Raw genomic sequence first — 18,285 nt, forward strand, 5'->3', positions numbered from 1 at the left:
TTAAATTGTAATAATATTTCATGAAATTATAATTTTTCCTGTTTTCAATCAAATAAATGCATCATTAATGAGCATAAGATACTTCTTTCAAAATATTACGACACCAAACTTTTGAATGAAAGTGTTTCTTGCAAAATGAAAAACATTTAAATATTAAATGTAAAATTAAAAAGACAAACTAGAAACAACCTTAAACAGTTGTATCAGATATTTTAGACTGACATTACGATCAAAGATGCTTCAGATGACATTTATGTTTTATTTATAATTAATTAATCTCTTTTTTTTTTTTTTTTTTTTGTCTGAAGAGGGACTGCTTGGATTCGAAAGTTTTTATGGCTTAATAATTTTCTTCTTCTGCCTCTATACTTTCTTGTAGTTCAGTGGCCAGTGTCATTGTCAGCTAGGTTTTGGAGGGCGACAGTGCAGTGAATGTGAGGCGTTTCACTGGGGTGATCCCAGAGTGCAGTGTGAAGGTGAGTAGTGCACACACAGTACACTCACTCCTGTTTCTTCTCTGTGACGTATCATTATTCCTTTTATCTCCCTCTGATCAGAGTGTAACTGTCACCCTCTGGGGTCCGAGATGGCTCAGTGTGACCGCGAAACAGGAGCGTGTTTGTGTAAGGAAGAGGCTTCAGGACGAAGCTGTGAAGAGTGCGCACGTGGCTTTACCGGAAACTTTCCCAAGTGCGTTCCCTGTCATCCCTGCTTCCAGCTGTGGGATGATGCCGTGTGCCAGATCGGCCGAGATCTGACCCACATCAAGGATGTCATTGCCATGATCCTGGAAAAGGGTGAGGTTCCGGGAGTCAGCGATAGCCGCATACATGAACTGGAGAAGAAGCTCGCACAGATTCAAGACCTGATTCGAAACGGAGACCGAGAGGCAATCTATAACATAATAAGCCAGGCTATTGATGACTTGAGGTAAAGCTTGCACACAGTGGGCGGCACTGTAAATGTCTTTTTACTTTAGTAAAGCTTGCAGACAGGGCCTAAAAATCATTTGTGTCACTTGCATTAACAGAGGTTACATTATCAATCTTGCAGTTCAATTTAAACCATGCGTTATTTTGCAAACAATATTTTATTATGCACCAAATATAAATTGTTAGTTGCATTGGCACTTTGCGGGTATAATTTTGGACTTTGGTTTCACGTTACATGAAGATAATTGTAATTATTTCTCCATTTAAATGGACATATTTTCAGAGCGGAGATAGCTTTGACTGATGGGCGTCTGATGGGCGTGAGTCGGGAGCTGAATGAGACGGCAGACCTTGACAGTGCTCTGAAACGAAACCTAACTGCACTGGAGAAAGAACTGAAAGACTTGAACAACACACTTCACCGACTGCACAGAGAGCTGGAGAACTACTTCACTGCTGGATTGGCAGGTAAAGTAGTATTTTTTTTAACAAGTTTTGTTTGAAAAAATATAAGATGTGATATTTATTAAATTCAACAAAATTAACTCCAAATGAGCAGAAAAACCACATTCACCATATTGTTGTTAAAAAACATTTAAGCTTTTAATGTCTTTTGTCTTTTTTTTTTTTTTACAGAGCAGATTGAAAACGTTCGCAAGTACTACCAGATTTCACGGAATTCAGAGAAGCGCTGTAATGCCTCCGTATACGGACCCCAGAGTCCTGTGGAACAGTCTGAAGACACACGTAACCGTACTGAAGCCCTGCTGAAAGAAAGAAAGGACAGCTTCATGCGTACAGTCACCGCCAATAATAAATCTTTGTCTGAACTGGAGGAAAAAGCTCATGAGATCGACCGAAAACTCCAGCACCTCAACAACAGGGTAGAGACTTTGGGCAAATCTTTGACTTGAGACCTGGAAGGGAGTATCATAAATCTTTATCAGTGTCTTAAATCTTTATCTTTATCTTCTTCTTTTTTCTTATGCTTTAAGGTATGTGGTGGCCATGGCAATGCTAGTGCTAATAGTAGCTGTCCAGATAGCCCCTGTGGAGGAGCTGGCTGCCGTGATAGCGATGGTGTGCTGAAGTGTGGAGGGAAAGGATGTAATGGAACTGTTAGTGCCTCATTGAAGGCCCTGAACAATGCTGAGGATGTTCATAATAACCTGACCGCTACCAGTGAGGAGCTACAAACCATTTCTAAAAAGGTAAACGGGTGTCTGTTTGAGCATGTGCAGTGCATGTGTGCTTTTGAAAGAGCCTGAATAATCTCTGCTTAACTCTCAGCTCCGAGACATCGCTACACTCACCCAGACTGTGAAGACTCAAGCGAAGGACACTCTTGATAAAGCCCAGGGCAAGAAAGAACTCTTTGAGAACTCCAACAAGATGCTTAAAGACTTCATTCAGAAGATTAGAGATTTTTTGAATGGTAAGTGGTTATGATTTGCGTTTTCAGTATTGTTTTTGTGTTTGGAAAATATTTTTTACTCACCTAGGTTGCATTTATATGATCAAAAATGCAGTAAAACAATTTAAAATGTCTGTTTTCTATTGAAATATATTTTAAAATGGCATTTATTCCTGTGAATTTTCAGCAGCCATTACTGAAGTCTTCAGTGTCACATGATCCTTCAGAAATCGTTCTGATATGCTGATTTGCTGGTCAAAAATACATTTCCTATTATTATCTGTGATGAAAACAAGGAAACAAGGAAATTTTTTAGTATTCCTTGATGCATAGAAAGTTAAAAAGAACAGCATTTATTTGAAATAGAAATGTTTGTTTACTGTCAAATTTTCTTACTGACAGTAGTGTAGTCCATGAAACCATATGGCAACAGTAGTATGTATCCAATACTGTTGCTTTGTCTGAGGAACAGACCAAAATTAAAGTTACTTAAATTCTGCATAGCTCTGAATTTTTATTCCTGTATGCACATGTTCACACCTAGTACATCATGATTTATAACAAGATGCACTAGAACATTTGTTAAAATTTTCTGCATAATGATAATGATTTGTAAACGTGAAAAAAAAAAAAAGAAAAGAATAAAAGCTATGCCAGAGAACAATATTTATAACAAATCACATCTTAAATCTCAGCGCTGTAAACTTTTGGTGTATGGAATAGCTTGGACATACTACAAAATACTATGTTTTGTGTTCCATGGATTAAAAAAAAAAAGAAAATCATACAAATTTTTATATTAACAAAAGGGTGAGTAAATGATACATTTACATTACTGAATGAACTGTCATTTTATAAATGCCTAATTATCATTTATCTGAAAACGATAAAAAGCCTTTATTAATACTAAAACTGATATATTCAGAGGAGGGAGCAGATCCAGAAAGCATTGAAAAAGTGGCCCAGCAGGTTTTGGCGATCTCCTTGCCAGTCAACAGGACTGTAATACTCAACATCATCGAGCAGATCAAAGCTAACATCGCCAACCTCACCAACGTGGAAGGGGTGTTCAACCACACCTCAGAGCAACTGGCCAAAGTCAAGGATCTGCTTAAGAGAGCTCAAGATGCAAAGTAAGCGAGAGAGAACATTGCTCACTATTTTACACAGAAATCCACATATAGTAAATTTCATTTTTGTGTGTGTGATTTTGCGTTTGCGCAGGGCACAAGCTGAAGGGGTGAGCAATAATATCAATGAAACTAAAGAAGCACTTGAAACCTCTCAGACTGCCATAAAAAAAGCTGAGAAGGAAATGACCACAGCCCTAGAAAATCTCAAGAATGCCCAGAACATCACTACCACGGTAAACCTTTATTATTATTATCAGTGTTGAAAGCAGTTGTGCTGCTTAATATTTTCTGTGGAAACCATCATACTTTTCTCATGATTCTTTGTAGCATTATTGAATTGATATTGAGTCATAGTCTAAGATTTGAATTAATCTGCTTCTGTCTCTTCCCTGAACAGGTTGACAACAAACTCTTAAATTTGGATAGCAACCTCATGGATGTGATGATGCGGTTGGCCAATTTGTCACATGGAGTGGATTTATTGAAGAATAAAACGGAGCAGAACAGGGAGATGGCAAAAGATGCTAAAGCTCAGTCTGACAATGCAACTCAAGAGGCTGCTGGACTTCAAGAGGTGTGTGTGTGTGTGTGTGTGCACGTCTAGCTATATTTTAGAGCTTCTGCCATTTAACATTTAATATTTACTTGTGTGCATGTTTGTGTTTAAAAGGAACTGATAAATGCAGAGAATCTGTATAAGGAGCTGAAAGAGAAGGTGGACTCTGTTGGAGGGACAGGAGGAGGTAACATTAGCCAGAAAGCTATAGAGATGAAGAAGGAAGCAGAGGAACTGCTGAAGAAAGCCACCACGAGCATGGAAACCCTCAGAAGTATGTGTCCAAATGCATTAAACATTTACTAAAACAAAGCACTGAAATTTTATGCTCAAATTAACCTATGAGCCAAGTGTTATTTATGCTGTCGTTTTGTTATTAAACACAGTAACAAATGTGAATATTTTGAGATATTTGACTATGTTTGGCTCTTTTCTCATCATCTTGTTTTTCTGTGTCCCTCCTTTGAAGAGTTGGAGAGAAAATTCAACAAGAATGAGCAGAAAATGCAGCAGCAGCGGGATGAATTGGCGGATCTGGAGAAAAACGTTACAGATGTCAGAGAATATATCCGATTAAAAGTCATGGGCTACAACAACTGTCAGTAGGAACTGTACATAACTGACAAAAGCCTGAAATCAGACTTCAATTTATCTTCTCAATCACCCTCTGTGTGATTCATATATTGTTCCATTACAACCCAAATTGCTATTCCATTACGAATCAGCAGCTTCGCTACTTAATTGTTATGAAGCTGATGACAAACTTCAGAGTGAAGTACTAGGTCTTATTGTCTTCCAGCTAAATCAGTGGTTCTCAATTTTTCAGGTGTCAGAGGGCTGAAAAAGGGACCATCTATTATCCGAAGTCTAATTTGATGTCCTTTTCACTGTTCCTGACTTCTTTTTTTTTTTCTAAATTCTTTCACCAATTTTTTTTTCTAAACTATTAGAAACTAAGCTGTTTTGTTTATATTTTATTGAAAATAGCAACTAGCTGACTGTTTGCTAGCTAAGAAATTGAAACAAATGCTTACATCCACTGACAGAACCATCAGTTATGTTATTAATTTAATGTTAACAGTCAGTTTATTCATTTGATTCATTTTGATTAACTCAATATTGGTGCTTTCTGTTATATGTTTTTAATGATTTTTTTTTTAAAGTAAGCCAATCAACAAAACAAACCACAATTTGAGAACCACTGTACTAAATGAACTGCAGACCAACCTTTGCATAGCCTAGTGGCCAAAAACATGCACTACCGTTCAAAAGTTTGGGGTCAGTAAGATTTTTTTGAAAAGAAATGAACACCTTTAAATTGACGAAAGTGACAGTAAAGACATTTAGAATGTCACAAAAGATTTATAAGAACTATTCCTCAAAGAATCCTGAAAGGCTGCTGAAAATCCACTTAATTCACACTTAATATTCATTTACTGTAATATTAAAATAGAAAATAGTTTATTTTAAATTGTAATGTTATTTCACAATATTACTGATTTATTGATCTTTGCAGCCTTAAGAAGCATAAGAGGCTTCTTTCAAAGAAAATTTAAAAAATCTTTCCGACCCCAAACTTTTCAACCGTAGTTACATTTAAACACTGAAGTGCCTAACGTCATATTTGTTTTTTTTAATATTTTGTAAAAGACATATATGAACACATTAAACCTTTGATATGGAATTCAAACGTTACTGTTTTGTTTTATTTATATGCAGAAACAGCCTCAGTTCTTTTATGTATTACATCTGTAGTACAGGAGGGGGCGATAGAGAATGTAGAAAAAGTGCATCAGTGGGCCATATTACAATGAAACATATATCAGTTCTCATTTTTATAGTTCTAATGCATATTTCTGAATTTCAGGTTTGTTTCAGCATTATATATCGCACCTTTAAAGTTGTGCCTATTGGCTTTTTCTGTCTCTGCATCATCCTTCCTGTGTCTGTGTTAGGCAGGACATGTTCATATCTGTGGAGTAATCCTGTCTGTGTTTGGATCAGTGGCTTTAGCTGACCCTGAGCTTTGATTGATATCATACCACTGAATCACATATTTGTTTCACGTCATATGTTTGACTGTCTTCTCCCAATATTCCTGTACTATAATGTACATTTCATAAGAAAAATGATGTTTGATAGATCACCTGAATAAAATTAGGCTATATATACTGTTATGAGTACAGAGAATAGACACATAAATATTTAGTGGCGGATACGTTTTGTCAGCATGTCTGGTGTTTAGTTTAGAGACCTAGAGCTTTCTGTTGTGTACTGTCAAAAATGTTATACTTTCATTAAATTTTAATGATCTTATAGGCATTAGCCTATATAATGGATACATTTATATGAGTTTAAATAAAGTGATTATAAAGTGTTGCTGACAAAATCTAGCTTTTTATTAATTATTCTGGAGGTCTCTAAATCTGGCTTGGAAAACCCTGGTTGAAATAAGTTACCAATAAAATCATTTTGTGAGCTGTATTCACATAACCAGACAATGTTTAACATGACCGTCTTTCATTAGTTATTTGCGTAATGATATATAAATTGTCGCTTAATCGATCATGCAGTTTTCCTAAACCTAAATCTATTAAAAATGAATACAGTATTGTGTAAAAATTAAGTGGATATTATTACTATACTTGTTATTGAGAGAGTCCTTTTAAATCAGTTTTCAGAAGCGCGCGCATTCCTGTTCGGCTACGCGCGTTCATGTGGGCTCTCCGGAAAACAAGAGGTGGATTATTTTTCCTAAATGACTCGGTGGCGTTGCCTGAGGACTGTGTCGCTTTACCTTTCGCGGGCATCTTTTGAATCCAGTTCGTGATTTCCATCGGTCATTTGCACGCTGTAACAGGACTTCAGAAAGTCCGTCTGACTCTGATAGCGCTCAAAGTCTCAATGGCTTAAAGAACAGCTTGACCATCGACAAAATCACAGTAAACATGTGAGTACGCGCTTCCAGCATTAATAAATACATGCCTATGTTTGGATTTTATTACTGAAGGTTTTATAAGACAGTACACTTTGTCTAGTAGTTATAAATGATAAGCTTAAGTTGTGTGACAGCTCATTAGTTATTTTCATATTTTAGAGGCGCGCGGAGGTTGAAGGGAGCTCATCATAAAGCCATGCGCGCGCTTCCCTTACTGTTCATCTGTGGTAAGTGTAGCATGAATCACAAAATCCTGTTATGTCAATGTGCTGTTATTAGAGCAAGACTCAATATTTATTCATTTAGTTATTATTCTTAATATCTTATGTCTTATCTTAATGTATTATTAGCAACCACTTAGTGTAATTTATAAAGTATGTTAATATGTTTTGTACAATTTTTGTTGTTGTTGTTATGGGGCAATTGCCTCTGCTTATTCTATGCACCTTTTGAGAGACAGAGCTGATTTTTTAGAAGTTTATCTCTCTCTAGAGTAGCTATAATAAGTAATTATAAGTTTTTAAATATTATATGTTACCCTGGACCGCAAAACCAGTCATAATAAGTAGCACGTGTATATTTGTAGCAATAGCCAACAATACATTGTATGGGTCAAAATGATCGATTTTTCTTTTATGACAAAAATCATTAGACTATTAAGTAAAAATCATGTTCCATGAAGATATTTTGTAAATTTCCTACCGTAAATGTTTCCTACCTAATTTGTGATTTGTAATATGCATTGCTAAGAACTTAATTTGGACAACTTTAAAGGTGATTTTCTCAATATTTACATTTTTTTGCACCCTCAGATTCAAGATTTTCAAATAATTGTATCTCGACCAAATATTGTCCTATCCTAACAAACCATACATCAATGGAAAGCTCTCAGATGATGTATAAATCTCAATTTCCAAAAAGTTGCCCTCATGACTGGTTTTGTGGTCCAGGGTCACATATATAAGTTATATCATCTATCTATCCATCTATTAAATCTCTTCCATATTCGGTTTTATATTATCAATTTATTTTGATCTGCGTGTGTTTCATATTTTCCAAGTGGGGCAGACTGGGGCAGACTGATTAACATTATGTATTTGAATATAAATGTTTAGATGTACTTTTTAGGCTAAATGTGTTTGAGCCACAAGTCTTAACCTTGTCTTATATCTCTCTTACATTATATATGTAGGAACTCATACATTCTTGGCATTTAGATGTTTATGGCCAAGTTTAATCATTCACCAAATGTTTTTGTGCCTGACCCCACACAAGACCCATGAATCATTTGCACCTGCTTATATAACTGAAGTCTGCTCTATCGATGTCTCAGTAGACAGTTCAGTTTACTTGTGATGCTCCACGCCAAAACTGAGTCTGAATGGAGGCTCTTTCTCAAAGGTCTCCAGACAATGTTATTACCCCCCTCCGGCACCCAATTAGCTTATTTGCTTATTTCCTCTGTCTGTGTAGTTAAAGTTAAAGAGGTCAACAGGTTACAGAGAGGCCATGTGTATTGGATTAGTAAATGACAGTTCTTCACTCATTGAATTTGTTTCATCCTTGATTACTTGTTCTTTGATGAATTAAGCACACCTTTTGGATATGAGACACTAAATGTGCTCAGTCGGGTATACTGACCTTCACATTCCTTTTCTTCTGCCCTTTCTTAATCCATGGTTTTGCAACTGGGAGTTTGACAGGGATATTTGAAGGATCTTCAGTGGGTTTGTGATTAGAAATAGCAAATGAAATTGAATGAATAAATTATAGTACATTAATTCTAGTACAATCAATTATTTACATGAGCTTATTAAAATAGTTCATTTTGATACTGTACATTACATTTAGTAGGCTAATAGCTTTATTAGTTATTTGAAAAGTCTTTAATAATTTGCAAATAATTGTGAACCCTGTTTTAATCTTAAAGTGCTCAGCACAAGTTTTGACAATACACACATTTTACTTTTATTTCTTCTGGTGTTAATTTCTCTGAATCTGGTGTAATAGCACCTATCTAGCTTTCTCCTTATTACTTCATATATATATTTGCTGTTTAGTTTAAATAAATGGGATTTTTTTGGGCTTGGAAGGAAGGTTTGAGTTACATTAAACTTTTTAATTTTAAAATATAAAGCAGCATTTTATTCATTGTGCCTTTTAAAGAGGCTACAAGGTTATATTCCAGTTTTGTTTTGTACATATACTGCTAAGAGTCACAGTCTCGACTGAAAAGTTGCCATTTATACCGCTGACCTTGCTCATTAAATACTGTCTCCTCAGTGCATTTACAGTGTTCCATATCTTTCTTTATCATTTACTGTCAAGCTGTCCTCCGCTGTAAGTTTTGTGTAGGTGATGGGCTGCAGGGCTCAACAGGAGCCTCTGTGTCTGCGAGGATTGATAAAGCTGGAGAGAATGTGGAGGTGTCGGAGGCAGAGCAGTGGGAGTGTTATTTTTGGTGAGGCTCTAATGAAAGTAGCAGGCTTGTAGGAGGCAGAAAGCCGATGAGGAGATGCTCTTATTTAGTTCCTGTCACATTTACCGTCTGCTGCCTGTCTGAGTTTAATTTTAAAGGTCTTTGAACTGTTCACAGATTGTGTGACTCTGACAATATTGTTCGCAGACCGTCATGGTTGCCTGATAATGCAGACAGAATTAAAGGTGCCATAGAATGCATTGATACAGTATTTTAAATTGTTCTCCTTCTATGATATCTACATAGAAGGTATGTGGCTTAGGTAAGGGCAGACATTCTCCAGAAACGGTTTTACATGTGTATTTACAATCCTAGAATTTGTCCCTAGAATTAAATGGTCTGTTATTACCTTATTTGGAAGGGTCATGAATAATAATGTTGAGCTCTGCTCTGATTGGCTGTTTCACAGTGCGGCTCATTTCAGTAGCTCACACAGCAGGAAGGAAACACAGGGAGGAAAATATATATTTCAATACTTTCTCGCGCAGTTATATCGTTGGGTAATTATTAGAGGTCGACCGACAGTGGATTTTACCGATACCGATAGCTAGGTTGGACCACTCTGGCCAATACCGATTAATCAACCGATCATTTTTCAAATGGATACTGAACGAAAACTAAAATAGAGCTTTACTATTTTTAAAAAGCAGTAACAGTACTGAACCATATTTTTTATAAATGAATAAAAATTTAGTATTAATATTAATTATTATATTGATCATTAGTTATTTCATAGTTTACTAATATTAAAAGAAGAAACTTTAAAATTTAAAAATGAGGCGAAAATTGAAACTAAATGAACACACTCTAACAAGGAACAATACTTCTACAGCTTTCATTAATGTTACAAATGGACTCTTATTGTTAAGTATCACCATTTAATTTCAACAGTCATGCTTAAAGATAGACATCTTGAAATACCTACAAAAGGCCATATTAAAATTACATGCACAAGTTATTGATATTGTATGTATACTCTCACATTTTATTTGCTGCTATTTTAGAACACTGCATGATTATCTAATCAAAATATAAAAAAAAAAATATGCAAGTGACCCACTGTGCAAAAGCGCAGCGCTGCGTCTTGGAGAAGTCTCAGGTGTCACACACAACAGACGCGTCACGTTCAATTCAAGCAGCGGTCTAAAACTCTTTAATCAATCACTAAACGGTCATAAGTTTGCTTCAAGAATTAACTATGTGGCATAAATGAGTTTGAAGTTCGGTGTTTAAAAAACAGAGCAAACGGAAAGAGAATGTGCAATCTATATTACAGCTCTCTATATGAAGCATACAAGACTGTATTAGAGCTACAGAAAGACAAACGTTTTGCTGAAAAATGCACAATACATGATTTATAGCCTAGGATGAAGTCATTATGTAAATTAACAATGATTTGAGACAAATATAATGTTATTTAATGGAAAACTATGCGAATGGCGCTCTGTTCCGTGGCAGAATTTTCTGTCGGCTGCATTTAAATGCGCGTTTGAAGTTTCCTGCTCTGTGCAACGCGGTGTCACATGCCAAAACAAACAACATGTGCTGTCAGTGATTTCCGCCTCTAGAGGCCTCTCTCGTATTGTATAATGACAGCAGACCATTCTCAGCCACTCCAGCAACAGACGCAACACGGAAAACTATCGGCATGGATTTTTGCCGATAACCGATAGTTCCGCAAATCAACTAGTAATTATACTGTATATAAAATGCGGGCATCAGGGAGCCGCTATTAATATGCGGGGCACTGAAACTGATTTCAAATGCACAATCGCTTTTTACTTTCACTTTCGCTTTCAAGATTTGTGATCGCACAAATTCTGTTTATACTATGGAGCAGCAGTACTTACCACACATTTTACAAGATCAGATGCTTGTCAGTGGTGCTCAGGATCTGTAAATCATTCGCCATCATCCTCAGTCATCTCTCCTTACTCTGTTTATGTGGTAAGTGAAATCTTATGTACTGCAATGTGACAGGCTACCGCTAGCAAGGATTTAACCATGTCCCTTTAGTGGCTCGCGTTATTTTATTAGAATGCATTATTTACTTTCCGTGCCTGCACTTCACATCCCCTGCACAGCCTGGAACATAACATTTATTTCCATGATCTGCCATTTTCGCTGTTGTCCTCGCTTGTTTCTTCACAATACCTGCAGAACATCTGATGGTTTGGCTGGCGGCTGGCCTAGAACATGGGTGGGTATATGCAAATGTTGGAGGCGGAACTATTGGTGATCCTGACTGTTACGTCACAGTCGGTGTTATGTTCTGATTCGCCTATTTTTCAGTTGTCTTTTTTATTCACAAGATTTACATTAGAAGGAGGAAACAATGGTGTTTGAGGCTCACTGTATGTCATTTCCATGTACAGAACTCTTATTATTCAACTATGCTAAGGTAAATACAGTTTTCCATTCTATGGCACCTTTAATTCAAGTCAATTGTGCCTAGAATTGGCACTCAGATTAGGCTAATAGGTAGAACTACTTTGAGCAAAGACGTTCAAATGATAATAAGTAAGGAATAATTGACGACAGACTGTGAGTTATGGAAAATTAATGTGCACCCTGATTGGTGATGGTTAGAGCTCAGTCAGTCAGTCACTGGTTTCACTGGTTTCAATTATTTTTCTTTGCCTACAATTAAAAAAAGTTGCATATATTTTTAGAAATTATCTGCATTTATTTATATATATATATATATATATATATATATATATATATATATACATGTATGTGTGTGTGTGTGTGTGTGTAAGTTTGTGTTTGCTTTTGGAATGTTTTCTTATTAAAATTCATATATATTTATATTATGTACATTTTATATCTGTCTGTCTATCTATCTATCTATACTGAAAAAAATTATAAAACTTTTTAAGCTAAGTGGTTGCAAACAATTTATTTGAGCTGCATTTAAAAAACATGTTGAAAGTTAGTCAACTAAATTTGTTTATTTAAATGTAGCTAAAAATGAATTGATTGCAACCACTTTAAAATATTTAGTAAATTCAATGAATCCTTTTTTCAGTATCTATCTATATATAATTAATTAATATATATATATATATATATATATATATATATATATATATATATAATTAATTTTGTCTTCATATTTATTAAAAATTGCTGTTATGATGATAATAATAATATTCTATACATTTTCTCTGTCTGTCTGTCTATCTATCTATCTATCTATCTATCTATCTATCTATCTATCTATCTATCTATCTATCTATCTATCTATCTATCTATCTATCTATCTATCTATCTATCTATCTATCTATCTATCTATATTTTGTTTCTATAAGCCAGCTGTATAATTTTACCTTGATTAATACCAACTTTAAAGTGGATTCGCAAGCAAATGTCACTATGTACATGTATAACAAATGTAAATAGGATAGCACTGGTTCAATAGGGCAAGTGACAGTTCCATTAATCGACCCACAATTCACTCATACTGGCCCCTGGCCAGCAGATAATCTTTACTGTAGAGCCCTGCTTTCCCATCCAGTTTGTTCATTTTTAGTGGCAAAAATGGATTCCTTGTGAAATTAGAACTTATTTTGACCTTCAACACATCACATTTATGATTAGATTTTCAAAAGCTATGGCCAACTAGCATTAAAGGCCATCTAAGACTCTAAAATTCAATCATAGTCTTTCTCCAAAAAATCATGAAATAATCCAGTCAAGCTGTTTCTTCAGAAAGAGAGAGAAAAAAAACATGAAATAAAAGGAAAGCATTGATGAAAAGAACATGAAAAGCTGTAAAGAACCTTTGTTCATAATTTTCATCTAAAGGCAAAGCCTTGGTGCGAGTGGAGGAGAGGAAACTGCAGAAATCCCTTTTGACTCTACTACTTTCAATCTCTTTCTTCTGCTTGTTTGCCTTGTGACTTTTTTCATTCCTCTGATGTATGCTGGGATCATACGTCCCCCAGTGAACAGCTGTGTGGTGGGGACACAGGTAGAGGCCGGTGGCTGGGATCCATAGAGCCGCCTGAATGCTGTCGCTGCCAAACACCGCAGAACCCTGCACTCCATAACAATGGGGCAATACGATGCTTTGATAGAGCTTTGAGGTGGCGGAGGGAAAATAGAAGAAAGGACGAACACAGGGAGTGGAGAGGTGGTGAAATGAAAGGGGAAGAAACACGTCTGTTTATGTGAGTCGAGCTGAATAAGATTTCTGCCTTAGGGAAGAAATTTCTAGAGAGAGCGAGCAGTTGGATTGTATATCAATACATGCGGCAAAGAAAATGAAGAAAAAAGTTCTGTTGTTAAAGGAATAGTTTAATTTGAAAAAATTACAATTCTGTTCAAAAATGTTTCTTCTGGGCACTTTTTTCCATTCACTGGAGCTTTAAAAAGGATAGGCTACTTTTTCTTCTGAACAAATCATTCAGGATGGATTTGTGGTCTGAACTCATTGAAAAGATTTGACTCAAAGGAATGATTTGTTCACAGATTGAACCACTTTTCTCACATTCTTTTACATTTCGCATACTTTCTCTGTCCTTTGACCTTTTCCTGAATCCTGTCATATTTCATGCTTACTCCAGATGTGGACGTCTGTGTCACAGCTGTATATACCTCCATATGTGATTGTCAGGATATGAGTGCTTTAACAGGCTGTCCTGAGGGGAATGAAGAATGATCTCATCTCTCATGCAGGTCAAGGGAAGGTGTGCAGCCCATTAATTCATGCTCAGCTGTACCTGTTTTCCCCAGAGTACCTGCCCACAGAACATGCTCTTTAACGAGCTGGAACTGCTCCAGAAACTTTCACCGTTTCAAGTTAGAATTCACTAATACTTTACAATAAGGTTCAATTTGTTAACCTTAGTTAATGCATTTATAATACAAATATAATACAACATTTATTGATCTAGGTTAATGTTAATTTTTACATTTTTATGAACTCGCTAGTTAATTTATAAAATGTGAAATGTTAAAAATGTATTAGTGTATGTAAATTAATAAATGCTATTCATCACTGTTAGTTCAAGATTCAACAAACTGAACCTTATACTGCAAAGTGTTCATACGATAGTCGATCATACTGTGTTTACTCTGTTATTTAACGATGGTCTTGTATTTCCTCTTTACCTGCATTTTTCTTCTTGCAGAGGCGTAATTACAAAGGAGACCTACTAGATTATTGAAATCACTCATTTCTAAACTATGTGGAGGCTTTTTAAGAGGCCAGTAATAAAGGATTGTGGAAAAGCAATTTTTCACTTTTTTCGTAATTGACAGGTCTGTTCACAGACTTTCCTAGGCTTTACACTACTGATCAAATATCTTAGGTTCGGCAGGTTTGTCAGTGTATTTGAAAGACGTTTCTTATGCTCACCAAGGCTGTGTTTCTTATGCTCACCAATGCTGACAGCACATGTTGTTTGGAAAAGAACTGTATTCCATTTAAATTCAAAAACAAATACCTAAAGACTGATTATCTGTATTCCTATGTTGATGTCTCTGATTGGTGAGATCAGTTCATTGCCGCCATGCTGTTTTGTTCCAGCAGGCCATATTTGTGTTTCTGGATTGTGAGCTTAAGAGTTGTGATGAAATGGCGTTATAACCAGGCATGATTTCATTTTTGCATGACTACTCTCAACCAGTATTACACATCATGTGCAGTTGTATGACAGTGTGAATGGATCTATCAGGGCTGTAGCTGTTTTGCTCAGAGGAGGAGCCATAGCATGGGGCATCTGGAGGGGTGTATGTGGATGTGTGACCAGAGAGGAGCTAGATATGACAAGAGCTGGAAATAGCACCAGGGTTAGAGGAGAGAGAGCAGACTTTGAGACTGGGCAGTGGGCTCCAAATAGCAGACACCTCTCGTCAGACTAACTAGACTCACAGTGCCAAAATAAACTCAGTGGAAAGGGAGTAACAAAAGCAGCAGCAATATCCTGTATCCACATGTATTCTCTATATTTCACATCTCAATGCTGCATCATCATTACTGTCATGTCTAGCTGAGGCTGTGACAGTGGTCAGGACTGTGAGGAAACAGTGGTTGTTTTACTGTCACACCTAACTTTAAAGACATTTAAATAATAAAAAAAAATAATAATTTATGCTGCACTTTTGAACTGTCTATTCATCAAATAATCCTGAAAAAAAATGTATCATGGTTTCCACAAAAATATTAAGCAGCACAACTGTTTTCAACATTGAGAATAATAAGAAATGTTTCTTAAGAACCAAATCAGCATATTTGTACTTTTATCAAATGAATGCAGCCTTGATTATTTATATAATATCGACACGCAAAAATCAAAAAAGAAAAAAACTGAATTGAATCGTTCCAAATGCATAAGATTATTCTACATTTGTAATAAACAAGTTTTAATTAATTGGTAATGCACTGAATTCTAATTCTGTAAATCCAAGAGACTATTTACTGTAAATATAGACAACACAAGCAAACTTTTTAACCAAAACATTTCGCACAATGACATTTGAGATGATTTAAATGATAAAACAATAAATATACTATTTAAAATAAACCATATGGGCATATTTGGATAATATAGTGAGGAGAATAAGCACAATCCCTCAATTTTCAGAATAGTAGAAGAGTTTTCAATGACTTTTACATTTGATTTCAATCTTTTGGGTTTCATACTTGATAGTAGGTACCACATCACTCATACATAGTGATGCTAGAAACCTTGTGTGCAGATCTGGGGGTGAATTCTTAGAAGTTTTGTCACAGAGAGGGTCAGAGGGTCTGTACGGGTGGCACGTATTTAGGAATGCTGGCTTCCGTCCATCGATCCATCCATCCCTGGTCAAATCTGCTCTCCTCCCCTAGAGAATACTTACCTCAGGATAACATTTTCTGCATTCCGACAACAGGTGTACGAATGAGTCGAGGAAGAGTCTCTAAATCTGTATGTCAAAGCAAAAAGCAGAGGAAATGCAGATTACAAAGATTTTCAATCTAAAATGCTGTTTGTGTTTGACATGCCCATGGTAGTTTGTGTAGTGGCTGTTCTGCTTTTGTTAGTATTTGTGTAAAAGCCCTGCTCAAAAAATGTTTCAGAGGGGCCTCCGTGCTTCTTAATGGACTATTTAGGAAGTGACCGGCTGTTTTCTGTCACTCAGCTGCTGAAGAATGTGCCGTGTTAGTGTCACTTTTTCCCCTCCCATCAAATGAACAGTCCCCAGGATTAAAATGGCTCTCTGGGGTTAGAGACAGGCACAAGGAGGCAATTCTCTGCCTTTCCTGTTTGGGAACAATCTCCCTCTGAAAGCTGAGAGGGGCAGAGATGCAAGAGAATGAACAAGTGGAGCTCTTGAACAAAGCAGACAGTCCCAGCTGTGATAATCCCTACCTGGCAAACTGAGCCAAACCCTGACCAGCAGAAACAGAAGACAACAGAGGGAGGGGGGTTATTAGATTTACAGAAAAAAAATATGAAAAAGTGCAAGAGAAAGGCTGAATGTGTTTAAGAGAGAGAAAGACAGAGAAAGAGTAGCCCTCTCTTTGTCTCATCCTCTGGGTCTTACTGGGAGATTAGCTCAGACAGGCCAAACAGGACACCAGAGAGCATTATGGGATATGGTCAGTCCACAATCAGTCTGGCTGTGTTTTCAGAGATATAGATAACACACTCTGCACTGTACTGCACTGAGACTGAGTTTGCCTATTCTGAGTCAGTGAGGCTTGTCAGGACCACAGCACAGCCCCTATAGCAGCCCCCACTTATTCACAGCAAGAAATATATATCAGTCGAGGCTGACACTGTTACAGACTTCAGAGTATTTTTGTTGGTTGGACAAAGCCTGCATATTCCTATTGTACAAACTTCTTTAAAACTGTCTAAACAAACTCCTCTTATCATCGTTTTAAGATTCACATTCACCACCTATCTATCCATCTATCTATCTCACTATTTATCGTCTGTCTAGTCATTTATCAGTCAATCTATCACTCTGTTTCTCCGTTTATTTTCTGTCTAGTGATTTATTTATCTGTATGTCTGTGTAGTCATTTATCTATCTATCTATCTATCTATCTATCTATCTATCTATCTATCTATCTATCTATCTATCTATCTATCTATCTATCTATCTATCTATCTATCTATCTCTCTATCTCTCTATCTGTCTATCTGTCTGTCTGTCTGTCTGTCTATTGGTCCAAATGCTACTCTATCTATCTATCTATCTGTCTGTCTGTCTATATTTTGTTTCTATAAGCCAGCTGTGTAATTTTAACTTGATTTATACCAACTTTAAAATGGATTTGCAAGCAAATGTCACTATCTATCTATCTGTCTGTCTGTCTGTCTGTCTGTCTATCTGTCTGCCTGCCTGTCTGTCTGTCTGCCTGCCTGCTTTTCTGTCTTTATCCATCCATCTATCCATCCATCCGTCTTTCTGTCAAAAGTTAAGAGTCATTCATTTCGCAGTATACATTGATTGTAATCAGTACATTCTTTTCAACACAATAATGGTGTACATTTGATGTATTTCTGAAACAGCAACCTTGGCTGCAGGGTCTTTAATTTTTTGATCTCCTCAGCGAGTACAGTAAGGCAACAGCAGGTCTTTGTTAGCTCTGAGGTATGTCTGCCGTGCCAGCTGTCCTCCCACATTCCTGAGAGCTTGTCCATGTAAGGCAGGAGCAGAGAGTGGCACACACCGACTGAGGGGCAGCAGTATGGACTCTGTGTTCTCGCTGTCACCATTTATTATCATAGCTCATTGTGGGTGAAGCAGCTAAATGAGAAACTATTTCCATTTGTCAATCCCATAACTGAATGTTTCTTCCTCCATCCATGACTTTATTTTGCTCTTG

General features: G+C 36.4%; 2 protein-coding genes across 4 annotated transcripts in view; both read left to right on the forward strand.

Moving 5' to 3' along the window:
* lamb2l (laminin, beta 2-like) overlaps positions 1–6,469 on the forward strand; it is a 43,186-nt gene extending 36,717 nt beyond the window's left edge. For all 3 annotated transcript variants that reach the window (XM_058763270.1, XM_058763271.1, XM_058763272.1), the window contains 11 exons: positions 380–476; positions 558–930; positions 1,216–1,400; positions 1,569–1,816; positions 1,928–2,143; positions 2,223–2,367; positions 3,272–3,479; positions 3,571–3,712; positions 3,877–4,053; positions 4,150–4,309; positions 4,505–6,469. In XM_058763270.1, coding sequence (XP_058619253.1) covers positions 380–476; positions 558–930; positions 1,216–1,400; positions 1,569–1,816; positions 1,928–2,143; positions 2,223–2,367; positions 3,272–3,479; positions 3,571–3,712; positions 3,877–4,053; positions 4,150–4,309; positions 4,505–4,641 — 2,088 coding nt within the window. In that variant the 3' untranslated portion in view covers positions 4,642–6,469. The remainder of the gene's footprint in view (positions 1–379; positions 477–557; positions 931–1,215; positions 1,401–1,568; positions 1,817–1,927; positions 2,144–2,222; positions 2,368–3,271; positions 3,480–3,570; positions 3,713–3,876; positions 4,054–4,149; positions 4,310–4,504) is intronic.
* Positions 6,470–6,828: 359 nt separating this feature from the next.
* The window catches only part of lamb2 (laminin, beta 2 (laminin S)), a 47,322-nt gene continuing 35,865 nt past the window's right edge, over positions 6,829–18,285 (forward strand). The window contains exons 1-2 of the mRNA XM_058763183.1: positions 6,829–6,985; positions 7,133–7,200. Coding sequence (XP_058619166.1) covers positions 7,170–7,200 — 31 coding nt within the window. The 5' untranslated portion in view covers positions 6,829–6,985; positions 7,133–7,169. The remainder of the gene's footprint in view (positions 6,986–7,132; positions 7,201–18,285) is intronic.

The sequence above is a fragment of the Onychostoma macrolepis genome, chromosome 23 (assembly GCF_012432095.1).
Source record: "Onychostoma macrolepis isolate SWU-2019 chromosome 23, ASM1243209v1, whole genome shotgun sequence".
Taxonomy (NCBI): domain Eukaryota; kingdom Metazoa; phylum Chordata; class Actinopteri; order Cypriniformes; family Cyprinidae; genus Onychostoma; species Onychostoma macrolepis.